At 37.8% G+C, this 17,880-nt stretch overlaps 1 protein-coding gene across 3 annotated transcripts in view; it reads right to left on the bottom strand.

Moving 5' to 3' along the window:
• Nucleotides 1-879: 879 nt before the first annotated feature.
• CLIP4 (CAP-Gly domain containing linker protein family member 4) overlaps nt 880-17,880 on the bottom strand; it is a 32,804-nt gene continuing 15,803 nt past the window's right edge. For all 3 annotated transcript variants that reach the window (XM_068410236.1, XM_068410244.1, XM_068410253.1), the window contains 9 exons: nt 14,761-14,896; nt 13,895-14,035; nt 11,185-11,268; nt 7,704-7,844; nt 7,206-7,340; nt 4,954-5,077; nt 4,107-4,171; nt 3,353-3,425; nt 880-2,822 (listed from right to left, as the gene is read on the bottom strand). In XM_068410236.1, the coding sequence (XP_068266337.1) occupies nt 2,501-2,822; nt 3,353-3,425; nt 4,107-4,171; nt 4,954-5,077; nt 7,206-7,340; nt 7,704-7,844; nt 11,185-11,268; nt 13,895-14,035; nt 14,761-14,896 (1,221 nt within the window). In that variant the 3' untranslated portion in view covers nt 880-2,500. The remainder of the gene's footprint in view (nt 2,823-3,352; nt 3,426-4,106; nt 4,172-4,953; nt 5,078-7,205; nt 7,341-7,703; nt 7,845-11,184; nt 11,269-13,894; nt 14,036-14,760; nt 14,897-17,880) is intronic.

Here is a 17,880-nt window from a genome sequence, read left to right as displayed (position 1 = left end):
AGGGGAGGTTGAGGGTGGCCCTTAGGAAGAATTTCTTTTCAGAAAGGGTCATTAGACATTGCAATGGGCTGCCCAGGGAGGTGGTGGAGTCACCATCTCTGGATGTGACTTTAAGAAAGACTGGACATGGCACTTTTAGTGCCATGGTCGAGTTGACATGGTGGTGTCAGGGCAATGGTTGGACTCGATGATCCCAGAGGTCTCTTCCAACCTCATTGATTCTGTGATTCTGTGAAAGCACACTACACCAATGCTCAGATAATATCTGTGTCCTCTTCTCTACCCATCAGACAGGATTCCATGAAGTCCTGCAGTCTTTGCTAGCCCAGGCCACTGAGACCCCGCTTCCAGCTGAACTGGGTGTAGCTACAGAGCTGTGGAAGGTGCAGCCTGACACCCTTGGAGAAAGAAAATGTTACCAGTGAATCAGAAAACTATTCCCCTCTATTCCTTCATCTGTGCAAGATATGCCACACAGAAATGGTGTAGCTATAACAAACTGCCTGAGCTTGCTGCCTTTCCCACACACTATTTCCCCTAGATACCTCCTGAAGAACTCCAGCTGCCCGTCACATAAAGCAGTTACAGCCATTCCATCTTGTCAGGCAGGGAAAAACAGCATTTCTGATAATGAGTGTTTCATCACAGAACCTAAACAACTGCTCACCCAGGAGCACCAGTCTGGGACAAACCAGTGAAATGTGCTGTACAGACACTTTGTTTGACAGCTGGTAGTTCTGTACTGAATAGCTAGAAGGGCTAAAAACTTCTGGTTTATACACTACAGTTACTGTTCTGTGCTGTATCTTGTTTGCCCAATTTGTATACAAGAACAAAAGAGAGAGGATGTACATTCTGTAACGACCTAATAATGAAAACTTTTTGCCATACTATTCACCAGGGTTTCGTTTTACTAATACCAGCAAGAAACAGATATTGGACAAAGTAAAGTTCAGTACATCACTGAGTATCTGCATCTTCAAATATAAGCATTATTTTTTTTTACATTCAAAATTTACAGCTTTTATATTCAATTAAAAATTCCCATAAGTTAGACTACAATATGAATTATTTTAAATACAGCTCTGGAAAAATAGCTACAGCAATATCTAAAAGAAGGTAACAGCAGCAGAATTCTGTCTAAAAATAGGATATTATGGTGTAATTTAAAGTGTCACTTCTTCAAGTAGGTAAGAGCAAGCAGATCATTTAAGAATAAAATGACTCTTCTGGAACACAAAACCATCCTGGTAAGATAAATGTTTACATATGCTGAGCAATTAAAATACATTATATGTTTAAAACATGGACAAAGTATTAGCTGTTTTAAAAGACTGATACACAAGTAATGTCATATCAAGGTGTGTTACAATGCTGAACCTAAAACTGTCCTTAATTTATCATAAGACTCTTACAAGAAATTTATACTGGAAACTGTTCCGAAGAAAACAAAAAGAAACGTATCACAAATGAACCAAATAATGTTGACAGCTTGCTTGAAAACCCTGTGTATAGTCCATACCACTGGCAGGAATTACCATGCTGTATTTATACAGACTGAATATTTATGATGAGGCTATTATGTGTAGTTCCACTCTGGGTTTGTTTGCACTTAAAACCTGTGATACTCATAGCCTGCAGCACACCAAACAAAGTAAGTCTTCAAAAATGAGGGAAAGCTCTCCAGAAGAGTGCAAAGTGCATTATTGTAGAGTGCTGCTTATACGTAGCTCTTTCTACAAATGCATACAACAAGAAGTGCTTTTTACTCTACAGACTGACGTGCAGCATATTTGTGCCTTTTAAAGGCTTTTTATTTAATTGCTGCTGCTCACTAGGATAGCCGCAAATACTTATATTTATCAGCCCTTTTGCGTTCTGAGGAGACAACAGGAGAGGGAAAAGAAGAGGAGGGAGCTGAATGATCAAATGTAAAAATACCTCACAACTGCTTGAAAAAGGGGTCTCTTTTTTTTTTTTCTTTCTTATTGCTAGCAGCTGGTATTGGACTTGACAAAGTGTGTGGTAACCAGACTGATGTCACTCATTAACCACCTCCTCCGTCAAAAGCACACAACGCACAAAGCATTATCAGTTCATTGCTACGTGGAAGAAAATCGTTTAAATACTGCATGAATCACAAAGCAACTTTATAGAAGGTTGGAGATACTTGCATCCTCCAACTGAAACATTATTCAAATAATACAGCATCTCACACCCAAGATGCTTCTGCAATAACCTGCCTAGGCAAGGGCCGTTTCACCAAGAGAAACAGGACAGTGCTTTCGCTTCTTAATGCGACTGAACTTTTTTTATCTATATATTTTTTTTAACATATATATATATTAAAATATATATTATGTACACACACACATACATATATACTTATATATATGTAAAATGCAAATGCAGATTTAATAATTTAAAAATAAGTTTGCATTCTAGATGGGGTCTTTTGTGCTTTAAATACTTATTTCCGATTGTACGAGCACATTTTGGCTCAGCAAATATCATCTACAAGTTTCGCCCCGTTAATCCCACGATAGGTTACTCTGCTAGGTCGAACTAAGACCCCGTGGTTCAGCTTGCAGGTGAAATAGCGCTTTTCCCCCACAGAGCCATCATTCTTCCCCTTGGCACTTCTGAGTTCGAGTCCGAGCCATATCCCCAGTGCAAAGTCTGTAGGACCAATGTACCTGATTGTCCCCATTTCATTGGAACTGGTGAGAAGAACCTGAGAGCCTTCATGCAGCTTCACTGGTCCCTCAGTGCTAGCTGTAGTGGTATTACTCCAGCTGCGCCGTAACACAGAGCTCTTGGATCTAGTTAGGAAAAAAAAAAGGAAAAAAAAAAAGTCTTGTTCGTACAAAATACCCAGGGCAAATGTGTAATTCAGTGAAGTGCTTGGGAAAAAACCTCAACTCCCTTTAAAAAAAAAAAATGGTTTTTATCTCATGTCACTAAACTAAGCAGCACAAAGCATTTTATTTGGGACTTGAAAGAGTTTAGCCAAAACAACTTTTAACATGCAAGGGTCAGTCAGGATCACCAGGACAAAGTGAAGTCCTTTACCAAGACCTGCTGAACTTCACCCAGCTGTGTGAAAATACAAGAATTTGGAGAAAACACAGTGATGAATGATTGGAAAGCAATTTTAATGCCAACCTGAATCCAAGGACTGTACTCCTGGATACCCACGTAAAAATAGTCTACTACTGTTCCATTTTGGAAGAAAAAAAAAAGGAACACGTAAAGGTCTAGCTATTATACATGCATAAAGACTTTCTTTTGAGCAAGAAACACTAAAGCTAACAGCCAGCCCACCCAAACATTTTAAACTCAAGACACTCACCTAACAAAGGAGTTTCTTCTGTTTATCTCCTTTTGTGAAGATGCAGAAGTGGTGCTTAGACTGCGTCTAAAACCTAAGTGGAAAGGCTAATAAGCTGGGTGGGACTTCTTAAAAAAAAAAAAAACAAAACCCACTCACACCTTTATGAACTCATAGTCTTTGTGTTTTCTTTTATACTCCTTCCACTGCATTTGCTACACATTCTCCCCTCCAATTTAGAAATTAAGTGATGAAACTTCTCATGAGAGTAAGTGTCCATAACTTGTTCACATTTTTCAGAGAGGACAGAAATGAAATTAAGCAAACCAAACAAGGGTAATTTGAAGCAGCCTTTTCACAAAAAACTTAGCTAAGGAAAAAGAAAAATAACTACCTCAGGTATCTCACAGAAGTTTTAGTAATTTCACATGGGCCCCTCCCTACACCAATCCCTTCATCAATGTCAATTTAGATTAAGAAGCAGGTTCAATTTATGGTTAACTCTGACCAGAACACGATACAGTAATAAGTGTCAACCACCTTAACTCTGACTTAAGTATTTCTGCCAGTATAGGGTTAATAACATCATACTCCACAGTTCCTGCTGCAGGCTACATTTTTAGGAAGGGAGCAGCGAGACTATTGGCTGCCATTTTGGTTCCTTGAAAATCTGTTGTGCTCTCGGAGACGTGGGCTTTGTGCAACAGGTTCTGGTTGTAGAATGGCAGCCTGTGCTAGACTACCTAAGCCAAATCACCATGTCTTATGCTCCTACCTGGAAAAGCATGATTTATTTTACTCGATGAAGTCTCTGTGAGAGAATCCAGAGAACCTGTTAGCCTGAAAAGCAAATAACACAATGAAGAAGTCATTTCAACTCAACTCTGAACAAACCTACTACTGAAGTCCTTCTTGTCAAATGTTGATTAAGTTCTGATTCTTTCCCTTCTCCATCCACCCCACAAGAGAGACAAACATTTCAGCTGTAATCAGGCTGGTATGTAAGAGGTGCCTGGAGCAAACTAGTTACTTGCCTTTTACTCAGCAAGAAAGCATGTATAATTTTCAGGCAAGTTCTTTAACAGTTTGGCTGAGCTAGGATATTCAGGGAAACAAAAGCAAGAACACATCTGGCAGAGTAACTAGAAACAAACACAGGAGGAAAGAGCACAGTATTCCTCATATGTTCTTCCTGAAATCTAATGAAAAGACTACAAACAAATGATGGATGCTTTGGTTCCTTTGTGCAGTTAGCTGGAATAGTATTTCCAGTTATGTATATCCAAGAGCAACTTCCTTTTACAACCAAATTTAGCTCAGCGCATCAGGATTGGGTCATGAAAGCAAGGTTTAATGAACAAAAACTGTATCAGAAATGAAAGCCCTGGAATGAAAATACTTGAAGTGGCTGCAAGAGAACTGGGGAGCTGCATTTCCAATTTACACTCTGCTTTCAAAAAGCAGATCTAAAACCCACCAGGTTTTTAATGGAGGTTATAAACTTCCATTAGCTGAAGAAAACATTTATTTCTTCCACATCTGCTGCAAAACTTTGTTTCCCACTGGAAATGTATTAAGAAAGCGTTTCGCAACACAAACATTACAACAGCTTCAGTGCTTACCTCTGTACACGAGATGGGGGTGCAAATATACCGTATCTGGGAAGACAACTGAAGTACTGCACGCCTCCCACGGACCCATCATTCTTCCCATGAGGCTTGTCCAATTCAATTCCACACCAGAATCCTACATTTTAAACCAGTAAAATCATGGTATTTTGAACAAAACACCACAGGCTTTTCTGCATCTAGACAGTTGGTACAGTTGGCATTCACCCACCTCAAGGAAAACAGTTTCTAGTTAGAAACTGTCGAGATAGTTATTTTATAATATATATATTTATTGTTATTATCTATGTAACTATGAAAAAATGTATATCATAATAAATCTAAAGAGAATTATCTCAGCATTTTTATATGCTTTCAATAAAACTATTGAGATTTTACTATAGAAAAGGTAAAACCCTTGAGATATATATACTACAGCCAAACAGAATGTTACTGAATAGAGCAGTGGAGGTTCGTGTTTCTTTAGTCCTCTGACCACGTGGTTTATGCCTCATCTGAGATCATCAACAGAAACATTAAAGTTTTGATATTAATTCATTCCTTCTCTCCATCTAGCAAGTTATAATTAATACAAAGTGCGAGGCTCATTGTATGATATTGAGAGAAGGGTGTAAGAATCAGAACTGGCCAGCAATTCGTCTCGTACAGAACACTGAATAGGCAATCAAGATGTTAATAAGCTTGATCATTCATAACCTGTGATAAATGTGAGCTAATTATGTAAAGGTGCTAAATTTCATACTCCACTAGCAGTCCTTATGCTATCCATCCCCAAAAGATTCAAAGTTTAATTCAAGTCGCTTGGTACTAAGGCACTGGATAAAATGGTAATTCTAATTATCAGCTCCAGAAATGCAGGAATGACAGCTTATGAATTAGAAGGACTCAGTACGTCAGAAGATCCCCCTTCTTGTTTTTAGAATTAAATAAAGATCTGAATTGCAGCAAAAGAAATAAAGTTTCGGTAACTTCCAGAGCTTTGATACATATTAAAACTGAAATACTTAAAAATGCATCTGTTACATTTTCTATAAATTACTGGTTTTGCAAATGGTGAAGATCTGTGATCTTTCCACCCTCACTTCTTACAATACCATGTTTTCCTCCAAAAAATTTTGTTCCCTAACTTGGGGGGGGGGAGAGGGAGAAGACTTACACTATTGAACAGCTTCCTGATTTTACACTTGTTATAGTATATTTGGAAAACCAGTCCCTTTTCTCATTGTTTACTGTGTAAGCAACATGACGGTAAGAGTGATTGCATGAAAGTGTAGGATCAGTTAATTGCAATATCCTAAGCAAGGACTGCCCACAATGACACTGAGGAAAGGGGCGAGAATGAAAAAAGAACGTAGCTTGTACCACAATGTCCCATTCTGTCACTTTTTTTTTTTTAACTACTGATGCCACCAAGTGTCAAGACAGAGTATTGCTGCTTATGTATCAATCAAATAGACCTCATTTAAACTAGGTACATACACCAATACTTACCACCTGTTTTTGCCTTATTCTTACAATAAGAACATTATAGATACGGACATAAAGAACATAGAATTTGGTACAAAGAATGAGTATTCAGAAATTAGTTTCCAGAATTTAGAGCAACTCGCTTCTGTTTGAAAACATCTGGCTTCACTGCAATGGGCTTTTTAGCAAGGGGAAGGGAGGAAGGAGCTGAAAGGGAGAAGGATGAGAAAATGCTGGAAGAGTTTGGGGCTTTTTGAGATGCTTCTAACTTTTCATCTGTCCTGTGACCTAAAGGTTCGTTAGCTAAGATTTAAATGGTCACAATTACCCTCCTAAACATGCCAAGAAGATAAGAATGAGACAGGTACGTGACATGGTAAGAGTACTGTGTCAAAAAAGGTTTACTAGAAGAAGTAAGGAGTAAAGGCATGTGATCTCAATCAACTATATACTGCTTTGGAGACTGAACTGAGGATTTTCAGAAAGCTTTGTAACAATACCTACAATTTCAACATCAAAATATTTCTCCTAATTAAGCCGTGTCAAAGGACAAGTAAACGTCACATTTTAAACCATTATTTCTTCCCAGTAGTTGCATTAAAGTAAAAAATATTCAAGGAAACATAGGGGAGAGAAAGAACTTTGTAACAAACCAGTAAATTTAGCTATATTTTTGGAGGGAGTGAGGAAAAAGATGTGAGTTCTCTTAATGTTCAGGTGCTCACATGTAAGCTATTCCATATTGAGTCTACAACATACACGAAGAGTATTGCAAATACCTGGTGCAAATTTTGTCATCCCGCAAAATCTAACAGTGCCTGTTCTCTGTCCTACCACCAGGACTCTGTCTCCAACCTGAATTTCTCCTTCTTCAAAAGGATTTTTCCTTGTAGCCGGAGAAGAACTATACAACCCTGTTCAACAGAAGAACAAGAGCTGAAATTAGTGACATTATATCTTTAGAATTTAAGAAAGTCTTAAATAGTGAGCCAACTGATTGGTAACTAGAGTATCTGTCTTTAACACAGAGTACTTTTAGCACATGGCAACACAATGCAGATTTTGCTTAGACAAAGAATTGCTTTGCTTCAGCATGAAAATGGTCAACTACAACTTTTCTCTGCAGTTGAAAGGTACAGTGACCAACTACAAGAACAGTTTTCCTCTTGAAGATGTTCTAAACAAACTTTATAAAAGCACAAGTAGTTCTATGTAAGCATTCAGTACAGCAGTATACTTCCACCTGTGAAAGCACACCTTAATAAAACAGGCCATACCAGCACTAATTTTAGACGAGGCAGAAGACGCTCTGGTCACTGCCTTTTTATTGCTGCTAGTCAAGTTCCGTTTCTTGCAGTAATTCTGTTTGCCTTCCAAGGAGGTAGTAGAAGAGGAAGAGCTGCTGTACACAGGCAGACCTAAAAGACATACATCGAAATAGTCCTTCAGAGATCATATCCAGAAAAGGACAGACTAAGCAGAAGTGAAAGCTTCTGTAAGAAGTTAGTTACCTATTCTCCACAGTGGGCAGAATACAAAGAAAAGAATCAAAATTAGATGTTGTTAAGCAGCATTTACACAAACACCTGTCAGGAATGACATAGGTGCATCTGACCCTGCCTTGGGAAAAAGGTGATAGTTTAGTGCTGGAAGAGGTCTCCAAAGGCCCCTTCTTTGTTACTCTATGAAAGTTTTTTTTAAACAGTCCCAAGCATATTTATTAAAATATGGAAGCCTGAGTAATAAGAGATTATACCACCACCCTTTCAGCATCCAGCCCATTAAAGTTTTGATGAGAAGTGGAAGGAAGGTGGTATTATGCGAGTGAATTATTGTCTGGATTAAAGCCTACTATATTCCATTACATACTGTATTAATATTAAAATCTGTACTATAAAATAAGAATGGGAAATAAATCACTTTTATCTCCATTTGCAAACCCTGATGTCTAAACTGTCCAAGAAGATTTACATTCAGCTTTCCTCCTTCCTTTTCAAGGCTCTCCTCAGTTCTCCCCTCTCCTACCACCTTCTACCCAAAATAAGGCAGGGTACAGCAAGACATGCCTATGCCTCAGTTTCTCAATGTGAAAAACTAATACAATATTGCTTATCAAACTTTCCAGAGTTCTGAGAGGCTTAATTCTCATTAGTTTTCACAAAGTGCCTCGATATCAACACAGGGTTAGTGTGTTCAATATAATTTAATCCTCCAATTTGGCAAAACAGTGAAGAACTGCAAAAAGGCAAATGCAGTGGGTCAAGGCAAAAGCTTCGGTGTCTGGGGACAGAAATCTAAAGACTCCGAGATAGTAGCTGCAGCTATGCTACAACGAAGAAAATGCAAACTACTAAATAAGTGGTGACTAAACAAGCAAAATTCAACTCCAAGTCCAGGGTATAAATATATACGTGCACTTGTGAACACGTACTACAAGTTCATATTTAGAAGTCAGTCCAGCAATGGATTCACTGGAGGTCAGACCACCTAGCACTGTTACATGAATGCAACAAAAACTGCTGATGCAGCAATGCAGAAACTAAAAGAAACTAAACCAGTCATTAAATGCTGCGTTTTTGTGGGAAATCATGAGGCGGGAGAAGGGCGGGCAGAAGGGACTTCATCAGGTCCTATAGTCCATTCCTCTTCCATCATCAGGCACAACAACTGTTTGTTAGATTGCTCCCGCCAGGTGTTTGACCTGTTCTTAAAAACCTCCCATCAGGGAGATCTCGGGACTTCCTCAGCAATATATTTCATCACATAATTATCTGTACTGTTACAGGGTTTTCCCCTATAATATAAAACCTAAATTACCACAGTTTTAGTTCAACACTTCTTACTCTCGTTACACATGCACAATGGGTTATACTGTTCTTTGTATTTGAAAGCTTCCTGTTTTATCCCTTTAATCTTCTGTCTTTTTAATCACACAATCACAAATTCCATCGGTCTTTTCTGCTCAGTCATGTTTTATACCTCCAGTTATTGTAGTGTCTCCTCTGAATTCTCTCCAGTTGATTCACATCTTTTTTGAAATGCAGTGTCTAAAACTAGATGCAGTGTTACAGCTGAGGCCGTACCTGTGCCAAGCGAAGCATCCAGGTCACTTTGTGTATCTGACATTCCTTTGTATACATTCCAGTATATTTCCCCCATAGATGACTCCCGTTTATATTGTAATACTCAATATCCCCGTGTCCTTTCCTACAAAACTATTACCAGGCATGTCATTCCCAGGGTGCACTCATACAGTTGACTGTTTCAGCCTTGGTACATAACTTTGTCGTTGTCCTTACTCTTTTGCACCTTTTTCCTCCCAAGCTCTTTTTTCCAATTAGTCAAGAGGGTTTTTCGGGGGGGGATTGGGGGTTTTTTAATATTAAGCCAGTCAGCTATCTGCCAGGCATCATTTGCATATTTCATGAACAGACTCTCTATCCCTAGTGTCAAAAAAAAAAAAAAAAGGAGTAAAAAAAAAAAAACCTAATTACCAGACTCAGCACAAACTCCAGGAAAACCCCAAGCTGAAATAGCCTTCCTGTTTGACAAAGAACCACTGACAGCTACTTGGATGTTGGATTTTCCTAGAGGTTCTGCACCTGCCTTATGGCAGTATCATCTAAACCACTAGATCCCAAAATGAGGCTTCACTCCACATCACTTACAGCCTGCAAAGCCTTTGGAGTCCCATTAATTGTGGATATCATATTGTATCCAAACTGAGACACTGTACTGCCAATTAATTTCACTGTGTGACTGGAATCTGAAGAACAAGCCATTAAGTGCCCTCCATGAACAAAACATTGGAAACCTCCATCCACCAAGTTTTTTAGCTCAACCTTGAAAAAGTATCATATAGGACAGTGCTTAAATACCTTACACTAGTCTCTTCCCTATGTGTCTTCCTCACAACTGTTTGCTGACAGAGGATATAAAAAGATGGGTTTTTTTCAAAAAGAGTACATTCAAAGTCACACTTCAAATTATTTCATAGAAATACTGCTTTTACCAACACTTGTAGTATGATTTTATAGACAAAACCTCAAAGGAGACACAATTTTTACAGCTTGTTAAAGACATCCCTGAAAGTGAGGTCCCTTGATGTTTAAAGTTCAGCACACAAAATACTGATGCAGTAGAAGTCACTATCCAATTCCAAAACTAGATAATTGCAGAGAATGATTCATATGTAAAAGGAAGTTTTTTCAAAAGCTAGAGTTACGTTTTTCATGTTTGAAGTTTGTTATTATGAGCCTTCCCTCATACAATGCCAAGACTGTTAAGTGCTGTTAGATGATGATGCTTTATTTACAAGCTCAAACATACAGATACAGGAGAGAATAAAAATTCCAACAGAATATATGCACAGTTCTCCTTCAAAATCTAAGCAGTAACAATACAGGGCAGAAGGTCTCCCTCAGAAACCTAAGAAGGTAATTCTGCAGATCCCCTGTAAGATCATTTACTAAGAGACAGCTTCCAGCTTTAAGGGCTTGTCTATATTCTTGTCCATGTATTTGGATAGAAGCTGTTACCAAACCAACAGAGAATGTTAGCCAAACAACCACACAAATTACTCCTAGTAAACTAAATGTGTACAGCCTGCTTGGGACCTGAATACAGACAGGCAAAGCAACCTCTTTTTGGGGGGGTTGTAGATACAGGACTTTTACAGATGTAAGGCAGTAATAATACTTCCTCTGCCCTACCCCAAATTTTTCTCAAGATGTTAAAAAATAAAAAAAAATTAGTTACCGTCTTTTGCAAGTACAGTTTTTCCCCTGTTAGCAGCCATAAAGTTGGTTTCAGCAGCACTGTCCTTTTTTGCCATATTTAGGCCTATAAAAAGAATATACACCATTAAATATTTACATTCTAACAATGAACAATAATTTTACAGGAAAGTCACGTACAAAAACAACTCGACGGATTTGCAGATTAGTGGATGCATGGATAAAACAGATAAAACAGTGCAGTTCCTGACTCTTGATAAATGGGTGAAACAAGACTGCAGAATTGTTTTGATGAATAAGCCATATTAAACTCCTTAACACATTAAACCAGTCCAAACTATCTTGCCAAACAATACACAAATTGTCTGCAAAATATTAATATTTACATTGAAGAAGTTTTACTTAAATCTTTCAAACATTTACATCTATTACATACACAACATTCACTGTTCTAGTATTTAAGGTATACTATTCACTAGTATTAATTTCACAATTTCTGCATTAAAGATTATATACAAAAGTTTTGAGAGAGATTTGAAACCAAATCGTCATTCAGTCTACAAATAATGAAGTATGCCAATATGATTTTCAAGAGCCTAACCCTTAGAGCAGCAATGTTGTGATATGCGATGAACTAGTATTGCCACAGAAGTTACAATCTGTGAACAGTTATTTTGCATTTCTGACAGTTTCCTACCTGTCACGGTTAACTCAATGAAGAACAAGCTTACCTATGATTTATCCCCTCCCTGACATGAAAGAAAAATTACATCTTTTTTATTTAACTACACGTCTCAGCTTAATTCAGCAACAGGGACTGAACTAATGTGCAGATGTACTATATTTTCCAAAATTTTATGGTTTAGCCATTGAGGCATCAGATCAAAAAAGTATTGTGATTGATAACACAGTTCTCAATTTGATTGCAGTAATCCTTTTTCTAAAAACTTGAAAAAGACCTATTATCATCAATCTGATGGATTATTCAAATCCCGTAGAAACAAATCAAGTTCAAAAATCTCTGTACAGTATTATATTTTCCTTCGCAGCTTATAACCATATCTACAAAAAGCATATTAATTTTTCTCAGATCATTACAAACCAGTGTATTGCAGGAATGAAGTTTAAAGGAAGGAACTGTAATCTGGTGATACACGTAAACACTGCAAAACAAAGTTCTGCCTCTGCAGCTTTATCCTCCCACTGCAGCCAGTGAGTCAGCCACGCACATTAACTCTAATGGACCTTTCAACGCAAACGGCAGCTTCCAGATTACTGTTAGTGGGTGTAAGCTCTGCCGGGCAGGTGACGCATAACTCAGTCTGATTTTTACCTAAAGCAAGTACTGAATGTTTAAAATATACAAAGATACAAATGCACCTTTATGACAAAAAAGGTGGTTTATGACTAAACTATCTGGAACACACCGGCTGTGACAAAGGAAACGGTCCTTTCCGTTATAGTTTAATGAGTTACAAACCGTTCACAACAAACTGAATCAAACATGGACAAATACTCTACACAAAAAGTCAGCTTAGATCTGCTCCTGAGCAATACTCCTCACAAAACGATTATTCTGAGAAGCTTTTTATGCAGGATGTCTATTTATAAATAGCTTAGATCTTGTGCTAATTGTAAATACACATAATTAGGGCTTACTTCCCCCTCAATCTATGCAGAGAAGAGTTACATAAATCATCCAAAATGCTGCCAAAATGCATCTCCTCTACCAGCCTGGCACGTTGTTTCTATACCCTGCGTTATCACTGGTAAAGAGTGGAGTGTTTTAGGGTGCTTGAGTAAATCTGATGAGAATGTATGTATATCTTCCATCCCTTAAGCTGTGCTGTCTTACTATGAGTTTCCTAAACAGGGTTCAAAAGGCAAAAGAAACGTTAATGTAATATATTTAATGACATTATTATGCAGCCAGCCAGACAGGGGGCCACATTATGCATGGTGGGCACGGTACACAGGAGGGAAGTGTCTGTACTCCAAACACCTTGGAACCTAAATAGACAGAAAAGATGCATCATTCTTACTTCACAAGGAGGGAACTTACACAGAAGGATTAAGTAAATTGAATAAATTACTAAAAGACTAAGCCAGAGCCAGGCACTGAGCCTGTAACTCTGACCAGTAGACTGAGGCCATATTACAAGGATATCCTTTCTCTTCTAATTTGCCTCTGGTTTTACTCAGATAATTTAATGAGCAGATAAAACACAATCAGTTAAATAGTTCTTTGATCATTTTGCCAGAAAATAAATTAAATTTCTTCAATTTCTGTACATAAAGGTATATATAGATTAATTTCTAGATTTTCACTGATTTCAGTGAGATGTTTCAAGTTACCCAGGAAGATCTAAGTAAATGAAATCACGTTAAGTTTAGACATTTAACTGATATCACAGCCAACCAGAAATTACTTTAAAGGCTTGAGAATAAATGCTGTAGTGAACTTTTTTTTTTTAATAGAGTATATGAAGACCTCTGTTAGTACATCAGGTCACTATAATCACTAAACAAGTACACACAATGTCCTTCCAGTACTAGATTAAGGGCTACTGAATTTCTAATAATGAGAACGGGTAGTTAATAAATACCACCTTCTCATCCCAAGTGATGAACTAATTCCAAACAAGTATTTTAATACCAAGATTTACATGACTGGTGCTAACTCTTGAAGATTAGTATCTCAATCCTGTCTCAACATACAAGAAAATACTCACCAGAATTCACTTTGGACGTTATGTGCGTCACATCTATTTTCTTGGATTTGACCAAAGGTGATGACCGCGTGGAAGAACTTCGTACAGAGCTTTTTTTGTGATCAGAAGCCTTGCTTATTTTAGAAAGAGGTGCAAAGATACCTGGAGAGAAAATTGTATGTATGTGCCAAAAAAGAACCAGGAGTAACATTAATGCAACAAAACTTTCTGGCTACTGTCTCTTAAATCAATTAATTTAGGGTTTTTTTCAGCCCCAATCATGGCTCACTATGCTGTCAAAGCACTTATAGGGTAGGAAGGATTAGCTCAAATGAACAGTGAAACCAAAAGGCTTATCAAGCAACTTGAACAGAGGAATTCAGGAATTCAGTAAAAATATCCATTAGAATCTTTGTCCTAATGGTAACATTCAGTCTCCACTGTTACAAAATGCAAGACTTTGTGTATCATCACGACTATCTATGAAATATCAATTAAAATACCTCAAGCTGGAAGTTAGAAAACAACTACAGAAGTGTTCTTTTAAAAAGGAAGGCAAAGCAGGTAAGGAAACAGGGCCATTATTGTTGCAACACGAACAAATAGCTTCAGTAATATAGATGGAAAATCAGGAAAGATTATTATCTCACAGTTTCAAAGAAATAACCAGAAATTTTGACCAGTTGGTTGTTTCAGTGGTTTTGCAAATAGTTGCGGCCAAAACACTAGGAGCATTTAAAAGAATCAATAAAACAAACAAAGCACTAAAAAGAAAAGCAACTGAATTTTTTATCTGTTTTTATTCTCCCAAAAGGTTCATATCTTCTGACACTTTTTTTTAAAACCCAAGTTTTAAAAAAAAAGAAAGAAAAAAATAAAGGTTATACCGCGTTTTGGTGCACACTTGAAGTACTGGACTTTTCCAACACTTCCATTGTTCTTTCCTTCTGGTTCATCCAGCTCTATGCCAGCCCACTGGCCACTGGCAAATTCCGTTGTGCCACAAAATCTTAATGTACCAACCTAAAGCAAAAAGCATCGACACAGAATGGCTTTGTTAAACAAGTATTTTTTACAAGAACATAGTATAGATTAGGAAGGAGGCAGCAAGTCATCTCCAAGCCTTTGGTCAGAACAGAGAAACACAAACGTAATAATCTCCCTTGATTATTGACATTGCTATCTTTCAATGCCAGCCAATGCATTTTCCTAAATGAATTAGTCTTTCTGCGATACCTTTGTGTTAAACAAAAGCAGTGGTTACTGACAGATCTCATAAGAGACAAGAATTAGACAGTAAGCACCACTGTACAATCCAGCTCCAAGTCAGCAAGGTACAGGAGCATATGCCTAACAAGAAGTTTTACTTTCAGTGTCTTCCACACCAATAGTTCCAGAATCACGGCTAGATATCTTGCTGAATTGGAGATTCCATGGAAATACTAGATAAAAAAAAAAAATCTATAAATAGATCTGTGTGTGTATATATATTTATACATATATTACAAAGGTTAAAGGGTAAACTTCAGAGCATAGTTAATTTTTTCTTTGGAAAAAATTTGTAAGTTTTATTCCCTCCTTATGATTAAACAAAATTTAAAAAGCCAGTAAATGTTATAGCTTTTTTTGCTGTTTCAATATATACTATGTAGACTCTGAACAGATAAGTATATCAAGAACATCCAGACAGACCAGTCTCCACAAATACACATTATAAGCTCACACACTTCAACCACACGAGGGAGGAATAACTAACACCGATGCATTTAACACTGATTTAAATTCATTTTTATATTTGATTTTTAAATTAGTTTTAGTAAGAAAAAACTTTGATCTTTCAGTTGCTCAGTTTCCATTATCCCATGTGACCATAATACTATTAGTTCATTTTTTACTATGACTTCACTGTCTAATCCAGCCCTCAGAGAGTAAACAGACAGAAACCATTTTTTTTCTTTACTATAAAACCTTCCAGCTACTCTTTCTTAATGTTCTGTAAAGAAATAAACGTGACCCAGAGCCTATTCTTCTTTTACTCTGAAGATCTCCTTTAAACTTGATTGTTATAGGCAGGTACATGACACTAACCTAGACCCAGACTTTTTAGCTACCAACCCAGAGATCAAATTCAGCCGGAGGAAGCTTGGCCAAGCAGCTGAACAGATTCCTCCAGGCACCAGCCAAAGGGCACTGACCAAGCAGAGGGAAGGGACCAGCATCTTTGACTGGAGGTGGAGATGGCAAAACTGAGGCTCCAATTTTTCACCAGCCCTAGGACTTCAGCAAGCAAGGAGCAGAGGACCTCACACACGTGAGAAACACAGCAGGAACAGGAGAGAAGTTTTCTTCCAGCTACTGGTTTCCCTGCACTCACATTTCATTGAGTGTCCATTCAGATAACATCTAATCTAGCAGAGCATGAGCTGGTGAAGCTGGAGGACCCCAAATCACATACACATAAACACCTGCTTACACAGCTTTCTACCCTGTAAGACAACTAGAATGACAGGTGCAGTAGGAATCAAGAGAGGAATCCATTTTCCCTCTGGCATCTACCGTACTTGGCTTTTAAGCTTCATTAAAGCTGACAGGAGAGTAGAGAAGCAGGAAAGAGAACAGGAATCCATAAACATTGCTCATAAAAATGCTGCTGTTCCAGTGTCCTCATCCCAGCTTCCATATTCCGGCAATGAGAACCGATCCAAGAGGAGGTTAAGAATTGGGCACCATTCATCAGCCTGTTCTCACTTCTGCTCCAGCCTGCACACATTTATGAATACCAAGGGAGAAGGGACGACAGGGCTGAGATCAACTTCTCCATTCAGACAAATGGAGAAAGTGAGTGGGAAACCATGTGGGAGTAATGCAGAACAGCTCCTCACACACAAGGAAAGGAAGGGAGGAAAGCAGACATGGAAAAGGAAGACCAAAAAGCACTATTACATTCCTCCTTCCCACTTGCTGTATGACAGCTTTGGCTCCCTTAAAAAAAACTAGCTGGAAAGCCCTGCTGGTCTTTGGGAGCAGAAAAACAGCTTCCAAGAACTTCTTAAAACATACTGTAGTAGCATACTCAATTAAAAAAAAGAAAAGTAACCAAACCCAGGAAGCTTTGTCTGTACACGGTAAGCACATTACAGTATAAACAGTTCCATGGGCCTTACTTGGAGGATAGATACACAAGAGGGCTGCTTTCTTCCCTTTCCTGCTATAAAGCCTCCATTAACTTGCAGTTACATGCTCGCTTTCGCTGTGCAATGGCTTTCCATAAAAGAAACTTCCATGAACTTCTTACTGCCTTTAAACAATAAGCGGCTTCCTGTACGTACTTCAGCTAAAACGCCTTCTGCATAGCTAGTGACTCCTTCACTTTTCCTGACCCAATTTCAAGAATACACCAAATGAAAATACAGAATGGAAGCTGCTTTGCACTCTCGGCGGAGTCCACTTGAGTTCACTTCACAATTATTCAGTTGTGATAATTACAAATCTGAAGTTATACTATAAAAATTATTAAAGGGAAAGCAACTCAAACATAAAATTTTGCTCACAAATGCCTTCAATATTTACCAGAAAAATATCTGAAATCTTTAAAAGAGTTCTAGCACTCTTAAATCATTTCAGAGCCCTTGCTATCAGAGCAAATAAAAAGTATGAATACTAACTGCAATGTCAATGTTACATTTTTCAAATACATTTTTTAAACTGTGTCTAGCAAGGTAGCTTCTTAAAAACCATTCAGGTTTTAGCTGGACCAGTACTGGCTACATTCTTATACTTACACAGAACCATGTAACATTGGCACAGCACTGCTTCAAAGATTTTAGCTGCATTGCACCACTGAAACCAGGCTACTATAGGCTAAGCAGAATTAAAGTTTTCTTCTACCGCCTTCTGGAAACTATCAGGGGTAATTCACGAATGCATACTCATAACTGAAAGCTGGGCAACTCACAAAGTAATCTGTAAATTTTACCATCATTTTAATGTGACACCAAAAATGTTAA

Source organism: Nyctibius grandis, chromosome 1, assembly GCF_013368605.1.
Source record: "Nyctibius grandis isolate bNycGra1 chromosome 1, bNycGra1.pri, whole genome shotgun sequence".
Lineage (NCBI taxonomy): Eukaryota > Metazoa > Chordata > Aves > Nyctibiiformes > Nyctibiidae > Nyctibius > Nyctibius grandis.
This window is presented reverse-complemented; position numbering and strand designations above follow the sequence as displayed.